The sequence below is a fragment of the Choristoneura fumiferana genome, chromosome 10 (assembly GCF_025370935.1).
Source record: "Choristoneura fumiferana chromosome 10, NRCan_CFum_1, whole genome shotgun sequence".
NCBI lineage: Eukaryota > Metazoa > Arthropoda > Insecta > Lepidoptera > Tortricidae > Choristoneura > Choristoneura fumiferana.
The window spans coordinates 10,504,294-10,521,757 of NC_133481.1; the positions used below are offsets into that span (position 1 = coordinate 10,504,294).

General features: G+C 36.4%; 1 protein-coding gene across 1 annotated transcript; it reads left to right on the top strand.

The window, feature by feature from the left end:
- The first annotated feature begins 4,197 nt into the window (after positions 1-4,197).
- Positions 4,198-16,990, top strand: Ndg (Nidogen). The gene is made up of 7 exons (XM_074093454.1): positions 4,198-4,413; positions 11,232-11,719; positions 11,805-13,462; positions 13,542-14,534; positions 14,618-14,792; positions 14,876-15,160; positions 16,188-16,990. Exons 1-7 carry the CDS (start codon positions 4,231-4,233, stop codon positions 16,411-16,413), a joined length of 4,008 nt encoding a protein of 1,335 aa, XP_073949555.1. The 5' UTR covers positions 4,198-4,230; the 3' UTR covers positions 16,414-16,990.
- The last annotated feature ends 474 nt before the right edge of the window (positions 16,991-17,464 follow it).

Here is a 17,464-nt window from a genome sequence, read left to right on the forward strand (position 1 = left end):
ACGAGCGAAGCGAGTGGGTCAAAAGAAGAATCCTGAGCGTAGTCGAGGGTTTCAAAGGCACGAGATGCTAAACAACTTTATAGCCGAGCGGAACACACAATTTTTCACCTCACGACAGCGAGATAAATAGTAGGTAGATGGAAGAAAATAAATTGAACACTAATAAATCAGTTTCAGGTTATGCTAGCTAGCTTATGCCAGTGACTTTTTCTAAATCGCAGAATTCTCATCCCATGGAAATATTTCAAAATACATCCACGTTCTTGTCTCCATAAAAAGAGGGAATTTCGAAGCCCAAGTTCAGCTTTCTAGATCCAGGGTTTAGGTTGGACGTTGATAAGTGAGTTAGCCAGTACTTTTTACATTTCGTTGTAAGTGAGTTAGCCAGTACTTTTTACATTTCATTATGTAAGTAGCTAAACCTAATTAAAATTAAAATAATTATTACTAGAATTGGTAATATTTAAAGAGTGTACTTTTTTCCCTCCGGTAGGTGCGTTCTGAAATTGACCACATATCTATCTACCTATTTGTCGTTATTTTTTATGAATAAAGACGAAAAAACTTATGTAATAGAACAAAATTAAAATAAATGTCATCTATTTTTTTGGTATTAATAAATAGCAACAATAATAACAAGAATGAAAACACTAACGCATTTATATATTAATGAAATAATTTATGACAAACCACGTTTCAGAACGTGTCATTGAGTTTTTTTTTGGGTGCATTTGCGTATCGCTTTTCATCATTTGATATCTATTTTAGTTCTTCTTGTTTGTTCTGTAATTTTTATGTAAAATTATAGACGTATTTGGAATAATTTCAGAAAACTGAAATGAGCTTTATTATTACTAAATAAATGTTTTGTAATAAGAATGAAATAACAGATTTATTTAAATATTACTTCAAAAATGTATGACGAACTTTCTTTGTAAACACGTCAATATTCAACGCTTACTTCCTCAACCTCGTATCTACCTGAATTGCATACAACAAATCAACAGTATCGTAGTTAACAGAAGGATGATTCTACAGCAATTTTAATGTGGCCAGAGGTTGTGAAAGTAAGCGGTCGATATGTATTTTCAAGGGGGCACCCGTTCACGATAACGTTCGAATTTCAAAAACTCTTTCCAGCCAAGAGGATAAAAAGCGACTTTCCACGCAGATTTCGAAGGATAAAGATAGCTTTTTCGAGCTAGTGAGGTGAAAAATTATTTAAAGATGTAATTTGCTACTGTTCCTATTCAACTTATATTTCAAATTTAACACAAATTTTACCACTTTCGAGTGGTGATTTTCGAGTGATTGATTTATAATCGTACCTACCCCAAAAGATCAAACACAAAAATGCATTTTTACAAAACAAGCCATTCATCATTATAATAATAATGCGTTCAGAATAAAAAAGAAATCTCATAGTTTAATTGTTGAATGTGTGTACTAACGTGTATATTTTTCTTATATTTCGAATAAGTATTGATTTTTTTACACATCTTTCACATACTCGTGAAAATATCTTTAATCACATTTCTGTGTTTCCGCATTCTATTCTAATCCTCAAACTAGTTCTATTATAAAAGTTGCCAAATTACAAACAATACGTCCGTGGCTACAAGAACTGCAACCGTTACAATAAAGAGTTAGATTTAATGTTGTTATCTTTACTTCGCGGCACTGTGCCAAGCGGCGGTTTCATGCATTTACTGGCAAACAGGTCAACAATCTGCAATTATATCCGAAATAGTCGCGGAAAACGTTCCGTGGTAATTGTATTTTTGTATGTGTCGCGAGTGACCGATAAATACTTTCACTTTGCAGTTTTGCTATATTGGCTTGGAGTGAAAAAAATTGCCGTAAGAGCCGTGGTGGCCTAGTGGTTTGACCTATCGCCTCTCAAACAGAGGGTCGTGGGTTCAAACCCCGGCTCGCACCTCTGAGTTTTTCGAAATTCATGTGCGGAATTACATTTGAAATTTACCACGAGCTTTGCGGTGAAGGAAAACATCGTGAGGAAACCTGCACAAACCTGCGAAGCAATTCAATGGTGCGTGTGAAGTTCCCAATCCGCACTGGGCCCGCGTGGGAACTATGGCCCAAGCCCTCTTGTTCTGAGAGGAGGCCTGTGCCCAGCAGTGGGACGTATATAGGCTGGGATGGAAAAAAAATGTTTACAACCCAGAGAGAAAGTACTTCTAGTAAGACATGCTTGAGTTAGGCTTGTGTTCGGATCTAACATGTTGCAGTTAGTGTAACCAATCTTTGCCATATTTTTCAAAACTTAAAAAACTTAAATTAAGCCTGGATTCTGTATGTACAGGGCCAATAAGTGCTTGTCGTTGATAGACGCAGATAGATTACACCAAATTTTTTCGCAATCAATTCAACTTTAGCTTTACATTTGACCAGCAACACAATTTCAAGAGCATTATAAGTTAAGTTAAGTAAATTCTGTTACTTTTTGTAATAATATACCACGTAGTGAGATAAGAAATGAATGGACAATCCACAGCGCTTTGTGATGCGCCTGGGCGTTAATGGGGGCGAACAAAGAAACTAGCTCACAATCGCAGATAACACGTTGTTCAAGCCCTAATCATTTTTACTAAACGATTAGAAATCGTTTTAAAGAACAATATGAAGTGCATATTTGTTTAGTTTGTATTTAAAATTCCATATTATGATACTATGAGTGTAAAATCCTAATTTAGAGCAGAAGTAAGTATATAGGCGCCAGTAGAAAAAAACGGCGGCTAAGTGCAAGTCGAAGTCGTAAATGAAGGGTTCCGTACTACCGCGCCAAAAAAAAAAGTCCTTGTCTGTCCCACTCGGTGGTCCCCTTTTTTTTCATTTATTATGTCGTGGTTATTTTTTACTGTAGCGAGTAGGTACCAAAAGCATCTCTGTCTTTGGCTTTAAAATTTAATACTGACTGTTATAAATATTATAACTCATAATATTTAATCGTATATTACTAACTGCAATAATGAACTAATTTGATTATATTTTTCCTGTTTAATATTAAAGAAACTTTTGTTAACAAGATTAGAGATTACACACAGAAAAACAATCCATAAACTTCTTGTTGACCAGGGCATAATCTACTATTACCGAAATAATTAATCAGCTATCGAATAAGTAAATATCTATTTACTTACGTACCTACTACTAACTATAATGACTTAGTCTCGGCGTTGATAACACTTACTTATATAACCCAATTGTTTACACCTAGCCTTAATATTATTTAAAACACGATGAGCTTTAACCTGACTATTAATTAAACGTGGCCAAAATATTTCAAAACATTTAATGAACCGAGCTATCCAAGCAAAGTAGTTTAAGCCGTTAAAATTCTGAAGATTTTAAGCTTTCATCGGAGTTCTCGGCATTCCGTCGTTGTTGCTGCAACTTTCGTGAGCTTTCCACATTCAACTGTTTATTTTAGTTGGCTTTATTGCCTTCTGAGATGTCCTACGAGCCGAGTTTGCTGAATCGACCGAGCGCCTAGCGTATTTTAAAATTAAATTATTTTACATTGTTTTACGCTTTCACGATTTTCACTCATAGTTTTATTACACCCGTGAAATAAATGTGAAATTTTATTGCTTAAGTTATATGGTCTTCTAGTACTGTTTTCTAAATATTTTTCTAATTATATACCTACGCTATTCATTTTGGTACCGTACGTGCGTACCTGCATAACATTTAGCGGTACTTAATAAGTTACAATTATGTCATGTTCCTGAATTCTGTGTCAAACGTCAAACCATTAAAAGACGTAAATTTTAGGAAATAATTTCTGTATCTTGCCATTGTATAGAAGGAACCGGTTAATTTACTAAAAAATCTACGCTTTTTGGCAATTGTGTTCAAAACTTATACTATAAATTAAGTATTAAAAAAAATTGAGAACATCCAAGGCCATAACGAATGATGACTGTTACTGAACCAGTGAGTTACATCTCTGGGTGCATTTACTATTAGATGAGATAGAAGTCGCATGCGCAGCAATCGCTGATCAACATTTAAAAAAAAACAATGTTCGGCACGGGCTTTGCATGCTTGATACCTTTACGTTACAGCATTATTAATAAAACTATTTTAATGGCGGATTTTCCCCGCATTAATTAAACCAAACCAATCCAAATCGCTGCCCGCTCAACTTTGTTCCGGACGTCAAAATAATGGGTCATTCCCTATTAGTATAGAACACAGTGCGTCGACATGTGGACGTGCGCGGGAGTGCTCGCCCTCGCGGCTTGCGCGTGCGCTATCACGCGGGACCAACTTTACCCTCACGGCCCTGGACTGGACCTCAAGCTGCCAAAAGGTGCCGAAATCGTCAGCCCTGAAGTGCCGTTGAAAGTTCCCGTTGTCTTTTACGGGGAGACGTACGATAAAATTTTCGTAAGTTTTTTTTTTATTACTTTAATTTCTTGTCCTTGTTCACTGATGCTGGTCTGCCATGTGCTTCACCTTACTGAAACACTAGTAATTATTGATTTACTTGGAAGATAGGTCAAATGGTCCTTCGTCTTTTAAAAAAGATACCCTTACTTACCCATAGATAAAACATTTCAGTGAAATTCAAAAGTGAAGATAAGACTTCTCTAAGAACTTTTAAATTGTTTAGCAGGCAATAATTGCTTATTCAGAAACCTAAATTAACCCATATGAACATTCGGAATAACGGAACCTGTTAGATACTTATATATTATAATAAATCTTAATTATTATGAAAAAACATCATTAAATACTTTTTCGAATATTTTTTTAAATTCATCGAAAAATGCAACGTGTATTTTTATTACTAATCATCTATTTTTTTATACATTACGTGCGTCCATTAGATTGCCAGTAGTAGGTAGATACGTTAATCTGGTCAAAATCGAATTCCCCAAACTTAGATTCTCTGCTCCAAATTTGACAGGCAGGTTCTTGATTCAAATAATTGAATGCTACATTGACAATGATACTTACATTTAATTTTTTTAAGTACCTATAGGTACATACTTAATTTATTTGGTTACATATCTTAAACTAAGTTAAAATAACTAAGTTTAGATTTATCGTTAGTTTATAATGTAATGTGTTAGTGTTAAAATTGTAAATTAATCAATCAAATACTTATTTTCCACTTCTCATGCTCTAAAAGCAGTAAAGTGAGTACTTTAGTCCCTAGGGAGTAAAAGTAATTTCTTTTTTTGTAATTTACTTCGAGTGACTTAGATAAACTCAAACAGCCAGTAAGTACTTGCTTAGTTTTTGGCATAAAATAAGATTGTGTGTGGACCATTTTCATGACGAAAGTGTTTCGTTCTTAGTCTACGTGGTCTTAGTTCTATGCTTTTTCCGCATAGAAGGTGGCGCCATTCTATTTATTCCAGTTTGTGTATGGACCATTTCGCCATTGCGATTTTATTAGGTACCTATTAGGTACCTATGTCTGTGTCTGGTTGGAATAAAATACGAGACTAAAAGTCAATATAAACCATCGGATAAATAGACGACACCCTTGCTAAAGCTCGGGTGGCTAACCACCTCGGGTATATATTGGCTTAATTTAGTCCCTCGATAAAAAATATACTATTACATAAAAACATGGTGTACAAAATAGGTTTTAAATATAATCTGGTTTCTCATGCTCTGTTGCTAGAACAACACGTAAAATGCAATTTAATTAAATTATCAAAATAAAATGAAAATAATAAATTATTAAAGTAAATATAAAACTTTAATTAACTGCTCGTAAAGAATTAAATAAAGATTATTAAGGAAAATAAATATAAAACTTTAATTAACTGCTCGTAAAGTATTTATTAAATATGCACACTGTAATTATAATTGCTTGCGCTTGGAATCACCCCGTAACTTTAACAATATGTTGTTTGATTTTTAAATATGGTTTTTAACTTAAATATCATGCAGAGGTCCTCGTTGATATACCCTTGATTATTGAGGCAAACACGTAGGTACATAGATAATTTCCAAAAAACAACGAGTATCTAGGAATTTAGGTCATTTTAGATCACTAAGGGCAGTGTTTAGTAAACAAACGTGCCCTATTTCGTGTTACAAAGTTATTGGAGCATTACTACATAGTTATGTTACCAGATTGTGCAGTATGGATGTTATCTTTACACAGACCATTTTCTACTTATTATGCCTATTGTCATAGGGTCTGAGTACCCGCAGATGAGCTTACAAGCTTGTTTACTTAGTTAAGCATAGACCGACATCGATTAGGATGTATCTTATTTATACCTATAAATTTAGGTATATACCTCAAAAACAGTTGTAAGAATTAAATATGATGAAATTTGTTATGTGGGGGTTTTTGGGAATGAACAATCAATCTAAGAGTTTCATAAAGAAATTGATCTTCACACATTTGACACGTGTAGGCCCCTTGTCCTAGTAGATGTCTCAACATAGTCCAACTAATAATTAGAAACTGATCTTTTTGTTCGAGGTACACCTATACTAATCTCTTATATATATAAAAGAAGAAACTGACTGACTGACTGACTGACTTATAGATCAACGCACAGCCCACACCGCTGGGTCTAGAAACTTGAAATTTGGAATATATGTTCCTTAATAGGTGTAGACGCGCACTAAAAAAGGATTTTTTGAAATTCCCACGGGATAGGGAATAAATGGGATTTATATTTTCACTTCGAAATGGCCCTATTTCCGTAGGTAATTCAAATAAGCAATTTTTTGCATAAAAAATTAGGTCAAGTAATTTGCAAATATACCTATTCTTCAATAATCCACCAAAAGAGCGTAGCCGAGCTTTCACCAAACGTTCACGTTCACGTTTGTATTTTTTTTAATAAGAGCCCTCATGACAAGTGTTATTTCCTGTAAGTTTTAGCTTCCTATCTGTGTTATTTTCTGAGATATGTTTTTTTTTTACTTTTCACAAAAATGTGTTTTTTTTCCTCATTGGCTAACATATTCACATATTCTTTAAATAATATTTTATTTTTCCAAAAAAAAACTTGGATAAATGTAGGAAATAAAACTTCAGTATTTTTTTTTCTTGCTTTCTAGAAGAGCGACATCAACAGTTTTTTATTAGGTAATTGCTTATATAAAGGCGTACAATATATATTTTTTTCAAAATAATCCAGTTGGTACTTCATACTAGAAAATGGAAAAATAAAGGATATGGTGTACCCATACAAGATAATTTAGTCGCAAAAGAGATTATGCACATTGCAACCTCTTTATCGTTAATGATATACTGGCAGATTCATGGACCAACACCGCTTTTGACATACGTGGCAGATTGCATTATTAAGGGTACTTATTATATATGACAATGCCAAGTTGGTAATAGATTTTAAGACTGTAGTGTGAATAGATTCGGCGCTGTCATCGTTCATCCACCATCACCGCTCATATTTCGTTTTCTAGAATTTTTTTACCGTACAACGGCAAAACAAAAACTACTAGACACTGGCAAAATTGTCCTCTAATGGATAGAGCCATATTTTTTTAAAGAAACGACGACGACAACGACTGTAGTGTTTTAATTGTGTTATAACGCACATAATATTACTTGTTTTTTTTCGTAATGGCACGCTCTTGGTTGGTTTTTTTTCTACTTTCCTGTTAGATATATTGGTGGATTCAGCTTGCGGGTCTAAAAACTGAATTATTTAAACGTATTTTGACAATAAATTTACTGATATCATTTTTGGACAAAAAAATGTGGTACTAACCTATAATTTAGGGTAAGTACTTACAAATTTTTTTTACTCTTCCGGAACCAAATTTTGGTGGATTCGAAAATATAGGTTCTTAAAATTACACATAAAACACTTTTCAAACTTTGTAATTAAACAAGCATAAATGAGGCAATAAACCAAATCAAAGTCGAACATAAACTTGTCTAGCTTAGAAACTTCAGCATCGTGGTATTTTTTTTCTGACTGTACTATTTGTTGATTGTACTCCCATTGTCGTCCAAATATGTATACCAAATTTCAAGTCAATCCGACCGCTGAGAGCGGATCAAAATTAACTTGCAAGATTTGAAACAAACAAATAAGTAGGTACCCAGTATACTATACGCGAAGTTAAATAAAAGCTTGTAAAATTACAGTCATTGCAAAATAATCGCTTATACGTGAATTGTCTCTTCTAAACAGTGAATGTGTTTAGGTACCTAATGACCAAGGCACATAAATTAAAATGTCAAATCGTCAAACAATTTCGAAGCACTTTCCATAATTAGCGTAGAGTAAATATTCTTAACCGCATTGAATACAAAAGAAAAATCCACTAATCAATATTTGCTTCCAAATGAACTGCTTAAGTATTTCCTGGTGAATAATTAAACATATTTGTGTGATTTTAAGTTCAGTCATACTAATTCTTTAAAAAATAGGTACTTACGTATGTACAAAAGCGTTATTTGCAACATGATAAGGGGTGATGTGATAGTACATTCGGGGGCAAACGGGACAACGGGCGGAAATGCACGTGGCTATCAGAACGAAGTTAGAGGTCACTGCACTTAAATACGAGTAGTCGAATAATCTCACTACATAAACCCACTCATGTGAAATCCTGTTTTTGTTCAAATTTGGGTATCATTGAATTTTTCGTAAGGGTTATCAAATTTTTAATAAAAAATAAAGTTTGCCCTGCCTACCTTAGTTAATCGGTGATAGTTAGGTTTGTTGACTATATAATATTACATACCGATTAAGTATTTTTGAAATGTTACTAATTAAAAATGTATGAATTTGTCTACAATTTGTGAACTTCTGGTTATATTTATAATGTACCAAATTAATTTAATAAGCAAATGCTTTTCCATGTGGCAAAACAAATGTTTAAACACATGGAAAAGTAGGTAATTCAGTGATATTCAGCTTAACATGTGACATAAACTTGGTTATTCTGTGATATCAGGTTAAGCTGTTATCTGTTATGGCAGCTCTTGAACTGGTTGAATTGTACTTTTCTGCTTTTTCTTAGGAGGGCTCTGTTAAGTATAACCAACTTAAAAAAAGTTGAAAATCCCCCACATTGTCATTTCAAAGTATATCTAAGAAACGGCTGACCTGATTATAATGAAACATAGCTAAGAATAAAGGCAAGGAAACTGGCTTTCACATATAAAAACCGTATCGAAATCGGTCCACCCTTTTGAGAGCTACGATGCCACAGACAGATAGACCGACAAATTGACAGAATAGATTGGCGTCAAACTTATATTATGGGTAAGGCCGCGAATTTTGACCAATTCGGACGTTTCAAATTTGGAACTACTCAATAAAGTTTAAGCCATAATTGCATTGAAATAAATGACTCCACTTGGTTATGTCCTGATATAAAATAATACAAAACATCGCAAAATAATAAGAAATCAACACCGAAATTAAGGACCGATTTAAAAATAAATTTACTTTTACTTGGCTAAAAAAATATTCATTACCGGGATTTTCTTTTGTTTTGTTTGAGTATTGAATATTGAGTTTTCGTCATACTTACTTGCAATTGTTTTTCCAAAGATTTTTTTTATTCAAAATCTTCCTTCTTGCAACGAAACATAAGACGTTACACTAATTAATATAACTTTTACTTCTTTTCTTAATTTTGACGGATGTGTTCGGGTACTAGCCGCACGTTATCATGTTGAATGAAAGTGCCGCTATCGACTGGAAATCGTTACAAGCTTGAAGGTTTGTCCTACTATACGGGTATATACGTTGGCTAAGGCTAAGGCGTCGCCTGAGCACTTTTTGTTCTTACAAAGACGCTTTTGGCCGGGGCAGATATTTGTATGAATAATACGAATGTTTGTTCTCGGGTCTTGGATGTTAATATGTATTTATAAGTATGTATTTATCTATACATATAAGTATGTTTATCCGTTGCCTAGTATCCATAGTACAAGCTTTGCTTAGTTTGGGACTAGGTCAATTGATGTCAGGTGTCCTATGATATATATTTTTTTTTAATATTGAACATCAAAAGAGCTAGAACCTATTAAAATATTTGCGCAAAAAACTACACAACAAGTTAAACATTTGAACTCAGAACTTTTCCTCCAGTCTTTTGTTCTGTGATCGAGCAATCAATGTTCAACACGCGATTAAGACAATACTTAAACGGGTGGACCAGTACAATCCGTGAGCTCTTAGAAAAACCTTCGGGTTTCGGGGGAAATCGGAAGGTTTCGCGTAGTAGAAAATGAAAATTGTCTTTTTGACTTAGTAGCAATCCATCACGCGAAGAGTGGTTGTGGCATTATTTATATAGCTAAAATCTTTCACTTACTTATTTATTTAATTTGTTATTTATTTGTGTTTAATTCTTATTTATTAATGACAACAAATTAATTAAAGTTATAAAAAATAAATCAACAAAAAAAAAGAAAGAAATAAAAAAGAAAAACCTATAGAAGCAGGTTCAAGCCTACGATAAGGTTCAAGACCGAGCTATTTCGAAAAGTACCTACATTAAAAAAATATTAAACGTAAGCAGACCAAAAAAAAATATTTGACATACCCAAGAGAAGTAGATACAGTATAACAACATGCAGCTCTATATACTTCTAAATAAAAGTAGTGTGTTAAGGCGGGGTGTTCTCTATTTAAATTAACGATGGAAGAATTCGAAAATGCTGATTTTGTTTTATTTGTATCATGACAAAAAGTCATATTGTATAAAAATTAGAAAAAGATAAAGAAGCGTAATATTATTACAGTGTTAGAGCTCACGGAGTGTACAGTTAATTGACACATCGATTGGTATCGACTACCGGATTTCTCACTTACATATTATATAAGACATAGTTCTTACGGGGGAATGTAGATCGTGATTATCATTAGTGAGCTCCTGATATTTCGACCCCGTTGCAATACCTACATCATGATAACGACTGTGTTATTTTCGGTTGCATTCCGTAAAAAATATAGAGCTGCTAGTGTATTCATTCAATTTAATAATCATAATAAATATGTCTGTCTAATATAATTAAACGTGAATCATTATAAACTGGTAAAATACATAAATTCCGTAGGTTACTAGGTAACTACTTGGTTTATACCCAATACAATGTTTCATACGTATCCGTTTTCTGATTAATTATGTACTAGGTATGTGATGTGCAAAACATTGTATTGTATTGTGTACAACCTAACTATGTATAAAATTAATCCGACTGATGATTTGACTATAACCTTTCTTGTTGTCCCCAGGTGAACAACTACGGAGTACTTACATTCAGAGCAGACATATCATCATTTCTGAATACCGAGTTTCCACTGCCATATCCCTCGATAGCAGCATTCTACTCAAATATAGACACCTCAGAATCTGGCGCCGTCTATTACAGAGAGACTGACGAAAACCACGTTTTGGTAAAAGCCGAAGAGAGCATTCAAAATAATTTCCACGAATACTATGATTTTCATCCTACCAGCATATTCATAGTCACGTGGCTTGAGGTACCGTACGCCGGCTCACAGGAAAATCGACGGAACACTTTTCAAGTCGTTGTCATTAGTAACGGCACAGAGAGCTTTGTTGAATTCCTATACCCTGACAGAGACATTCAGTGGATCCAACGAGAGATGCCACCTGGAAGCTTACCTGATGCCAAGGCACAAGCTGGCTTTGTTGCTGAAGATGGTCGTATGTTACACCTTAGAGGTTCAGGCAGTCACCAAATACGAAATATCGTTGCGTAAGTAAAGAAACCTAAAATTCTGTTATTATTAAGCTAATGTAAAATTATATGAGATCTTAATTTCTTTACGATTTCATTTCAGATGGTCGAACATGCACGAACCGGGGAAGTATGTGTTTCGTGTAGGTAACATTTCTTTGGATGGCAACATCGTCGTGCCGGACCTGTACAATCAATACGAAGCGGAGTTCGAGGAAGAATCCAAAACTTGCGCTCAAAGTGGACCCAGCGTGTGCCACACGCACGCGAGGTGTGTCGACTATCAAGCGGGAATCTGCTGCCAATGCAGTGAGGGATTCTATGGTAACGGAAAATATTGCGTAAAAAATGATGCCCCACTACGAGTTCACGGCAAACTGAACGGTGTCGTAAACGATATTTCAATAAACGACGTTGACATCCAGGCATACGTTGTGGTTGCAGACGGGCGATCATACACAGCGCTGTCGCAAGCCCCGAGTCCTTTAGGAAGTAGCCTTCAATTAGTAAATGTTCTCGGTGGAGTTGTCGGGTGGTTATTCGCGAAGCCTTCAGGAGCTGCTAGCAACGGTTACCAATTAACAGGAGCTGTGTTCAACCATACAGCGGACATATATTTCCCAGCAACACAGAACAGAGTGACACTTACGCAAGAGTTCTTAGGTCATGATGTTTTCGATCAAATCGCTTTGGATTCCGACATACGAGGATCGTTGCCACAAGTCGAATTTGGTGCCAAACTTCAAATTTCAGAATATGAAGAGCAGTACACACTCGTGGAAGCGGGATTAATACGATCAGAGTCGACTCGCACTCTAACTAATAAATTAACAGGAGTCAACTATGAACAAAGGGTTTCGCAAACCTTTACGTATAACCCGTGTCATTATGCACCCGCGGCACCAGAAGACGCTATTTCGTCTACTTTGAAAGTCTCAAAGAATTATTTAGGTTACGAACCCAAGGACAACATAGTCAGGTACGGAATGAGCAATAAAATTGTGCCACTAGGACAAGAAGATCCATGTATTGTCGGTCGAAGTGCGTGTGGGCCACATAGCTCTTGCGTGGTGCAAGGTAGCTCCTTCACTTGTGTCTGCGAGTCAGGATTCACAAACGTGTACATAGATGACGCGCTCGCTTGTATAGATGTAGACGAATGCAACGCTGGAACACACAACTGCGACACAAACGCTGACTGCTACAACCATGATGGAGGATTTCAGTGCCGTTGTCGCGATGGATTTGAAGGGAATGGTGTCAGTTGCACTCAAGTGTCCCAATGCAGAGATATAACTTGCAACCAACATGCTCAATGCCAAGAAGGCTACAATGGAAGTGGACCGACATGTGTGTGCACCCCAGGATACACTGGTGACGGACAGAGATGTTGGCTTATCAATGAATTCACTTGCGACGTTTTGCAAAATTGTTCACCTCAAGCCACATGCATCTTCTCACAAGTCAGCAACAGTCATATTTGCCAATGTAATCCTGGTTACATTGGTGATGGTTATTACTGCGCCGTACAAGCTCCAACGTACATTTCCACACTACCACCTGTTACTACAACTCCACCACCAACACCTACTACCGAAGAAGCCGAAAATAACGAGACTTTTGTATTGCCTACCTGCAGTGTATATGGCTGTGATTGCCCCGAGGGCTATTCGAGATTTAAAGACGAAAGAAATAACGATCTGTGTCGTCTTGACGAATACGAGGTTCCAAGTCCTATACAAGAAACTAATGACTCTTCGAGTAAGAATTTGTTTATCATTATCATTAGTCACATGATTAGAAATGGTCAATATGTTCATAACAACCTTTTTTGTTTCAGTAACATGCACGACGGATTCTAATTGTCCACCGAACGCGGTTTGTACCGTTACACTTGACCCTGTTGACGGACAATACGTATCACACTGCGTTTGTCCCGAAGGATATGAAGGTGATGCATACGAGTGCATCGAACGAATTTCCGACTCCTGCTCCTGCGGCCCAAATGCTCACTGCTACCCAACCAGCAACGGCGACATATGCATGTGCGACCCCAGTTACCACGGCGACGGCTATGACTGCCGACCTAAGCTTATTTGCACAAATAGTTCGGAATGTGAAAGCCACGCTGAATGCCGACTTGACACTGCCAGCAATGAGATGGTTTGTCAGTGCGTACCAGGATACGTCAAAGACGAAAACGAAGCATGTATCCCTGACCGCCCACTTTGCAACGGAGCGGTATGCGCTGAGCACGCCACGTGCCTATATGACGACACAATTGGGATAAGCTACTGCCACTGCGACTCAGGCTATGGAGGCGAGGGCATTTTGAATTGCTCACCCGTCCGTGCTACGTGCGACGTAGCCAATGACTGCCACGAAAGCGCTACATGCTCATTGTCGTTTGAAAACGTCTATCAGTGTGTTTGTAATGAAGGATATGTTGGAGATGGTTATGACTGCAGATTAGAACCTAGCTGCAAAACCGACCCTGACATGTGCGATCCACAAGCCTCTTGTCTAAAACGTAACGAGGGGTACGTCTGCGAGTGTAACTCTGGATACTCTGGGGATGGCAGTCGATGCACACTAAACCCTAGACAACTCGGCAACTTCTTAGTGGCTAGTGATGGCGTGTTCGTGTACAAGGTGCCATTTGAGAGCTCTGCCCGAACCTATGCTACTCCCATTAATAGCGGTATAGACCAAATTGCCGTCGGTATCGACGTTGACTGCCAAAGTGGTAAAATTTATTGGGGAGACGTGGTCAGTAACTCAATCAAGCGTGCAAATTACGATGGTTCATCATTTGAACTGTTTCTAGCTACTGGTTTGTAAAATGATTTTAATTTAAATGCGTATCAATACTTGAATGTTTAAAAAAAATAGCGTTATAAAAAAATAATTCTCCAGGTATCAAATCGCCGGAGGGAGTGGCCATTGACTGGTCAGCACGTAACATATTCTGGACGGATTCAAAGAAGTTGACAATAGAGGTTGCTAATATTGACACCAAAGTAAGAGCAGTATTGTTTTCCAAAAACGACATCAGAAACCCGAGAGGCATCGCAGTCCATCCAGGAAGAGGGTAACTTTTGATACTGTACACAAATGACACTTAAGATTTTTCTCACGATAATTATGCACATTGACTTTTTTTAAACATTGCAGAAAGGTATTCTGGTCAGATTGGAACCGCGCGAGTCCTAAAATCGAGTGGGCCAACATGGACGGATCCCAGCGAGGCGTCTTCGTGGACAACTCGGAGGTGAAACTGCCAAACTCTTTGGCCATAGATTGGGCGAGAGATCGGCTGTGCTATGCCGACGCTGGACTGTTCGCTATAAAGTGCGTGAGTCTGAAGACAATGGAGAGAGAAACCGTTGTGCAGAATTGCTCGTACCCCTTCGGACTAGCAATCAATGACAATACATTCTATTGGACGGATTGGAAAACGTAAGTGTTTTCATTACTCAACATAGTAGCTTGCTAAAACTCGAAATAAGACCAAGCCAGATCGATTTTTCGTCCCTGAAAACCCGCACTTATCAAATCCATTATCATAGGTACGTACAAGTACTTATTGCTTGTTTAAAGATACTTATTATTCACTGCGTACCTTCCTGTTTTCTGTAGGTACGTATCGCTACTATTTCTGGTGTAGTACAATAAAGAGTCAGTGTATTATTGTATTGTATTTTTATTATTATAAGTACCTATGTATGATAATTGCACAAAAGTGTATTACTAAATAAATAAATAAGTAAGGTACATGCGCCAATGTAGACCCACATAATTTCAAAACCTCGTAAAATCTTGCAGATAATTAAAGTACCTAAAGAAAGAACATAATGGAAATTGTAATATATTTATTTGAAAATCAAGATGTCTAAAATAGTAGTACAGCTTTTGGCATTTTTACACTTGCACTTGAATACTATTTACGTACTTATGTTTTGCAGCATAGGTACCTACCTACATCTAGCATGATAAGGATAAGTTTACGAGCTTTTATTTAAGTCACATTTTAATGAAATAACAGATAATTGCAACGTCTTACCTACCCTATAAGTATTTACCTACCTTTATTAAGAGTCCCCAGTACGCTCGCGTCCCCATACAAACGTTTTCGTTCAAATTATAGAAGCAGCACTACAGATCAAAACGCAACTTTGCAACTAATGGGAGCAGCCATTACGATGCTTATAATTAGGTTTGGTTAAAATAAAATGTAACGGAAAAAAACAATAACGAATTTCCCTTTCTCATACAAAACTTAAAATTAATGTGATTTTATTTTGTTACATTGAATATTAACGAAAACTAATTATAAGCATCAAAATTGCTGCTTCCATTATACCTAGTCGCAGAGTTTTATTTTGTTTCTGTGTGTTATTTGTAAATTAGAAGAAACTACTTTTGTATGAAAATGCGATCAGCGGCGAACGTACTGGCGACTCTTAAAAAGTTATTTTATTAACAGGCTCAAAATTGAAAACATCGACACACTAACCCAGAGGAAGGGACAGCTTCCAATCGCGACAGCATCGCGTCGGTTGTACGGCGTGGCGGTCGCCCCCAGCCAATGTCCAGGATCCAGCAACGTCTGCCAGTACCGGAACGGCAACTGCGAGTCAGACCAAATCTGTGTGCCGGACGGAAACGGAAGCAGACTGTGCTTACCCGGTGACAACTCGTACGGCTATTAAGGATCCTAATCACTAACTTTACACAACTAACAGTAAAGATACAATGTAAACTTTTAGCATTCTCCAGCAATATCCTGCAGTGTTTTATGACGTATTTGTAATTATAAGACATCGGGGGTTACGTTTTATCCCAAGTCGAAATGGCATTTTCAGCCGAGAGCGATACAAATACCAGATTTTTCACCGAAATTCGGAAATGAAGGAATCCCCCTCTGTCGTATGGAAAATACTAAAACATCTGCCAGAATGGTCTCTTATTTTTAAAGATTTCCTTAATTTAGTTGTAAGTTTACCGAAAGAACTTTCCGTTAGAAACCAAAGATAGCATGCCTCATTTCTTAAGACCCCATTTAACATAGATATAAGTTAGCATAAAAACAAACTCAACTGACAGAAGTGTAACGTTACAAAAAACGTTTTTTTTTTTCATGCAAACTTTGTTGCTGTGTCTAAGATGTAAATTTATTATTTAACAAATTTCCCCATTTTCTGTTTTAGCACTTGAGGTTTTAATACAATACTTTTGTAAGATCTTATTTATTCTTTCTGTATAATAAAATATAAATTATAATACATATTGCACGTGTTTGATTTACTTACGGGCTAGCTCAGCAACCCGAAGTGAACTTTACCTCCGACATCGGTCGCCCTCATTTGTTTGATTTAGGTACAGTCAAGGAAACTGAATCGCGTACCAGATTGGAACATTTTTGCTACTAATGTCCTCTTGACATCCCATACATTTGCCGAGAAAAGCCTTCGATTATGAGTGTAGAGCTTTGAGTATTTAATTCAAAGGTGTAGAAGGAAGGAGTGCCCGCGGGAAGGTGTTGAAAAGGTGTCGTTACAGTAGCAAGGGGTTAAAGCTTTATAACTAAAAACACAGTAAAATCACCCGACGCCTTTCAACATTTTTAACAGATCACGAAGATTAAATCACAGTCCAGGTTCTCTTCCATGAATTATTTTAGGATAATATTCGCTAAATTATTTCAGACACTTGCTACTCTAGCGCCACTATAGCAGTATTTGGAACTGTTATTTACCGCTT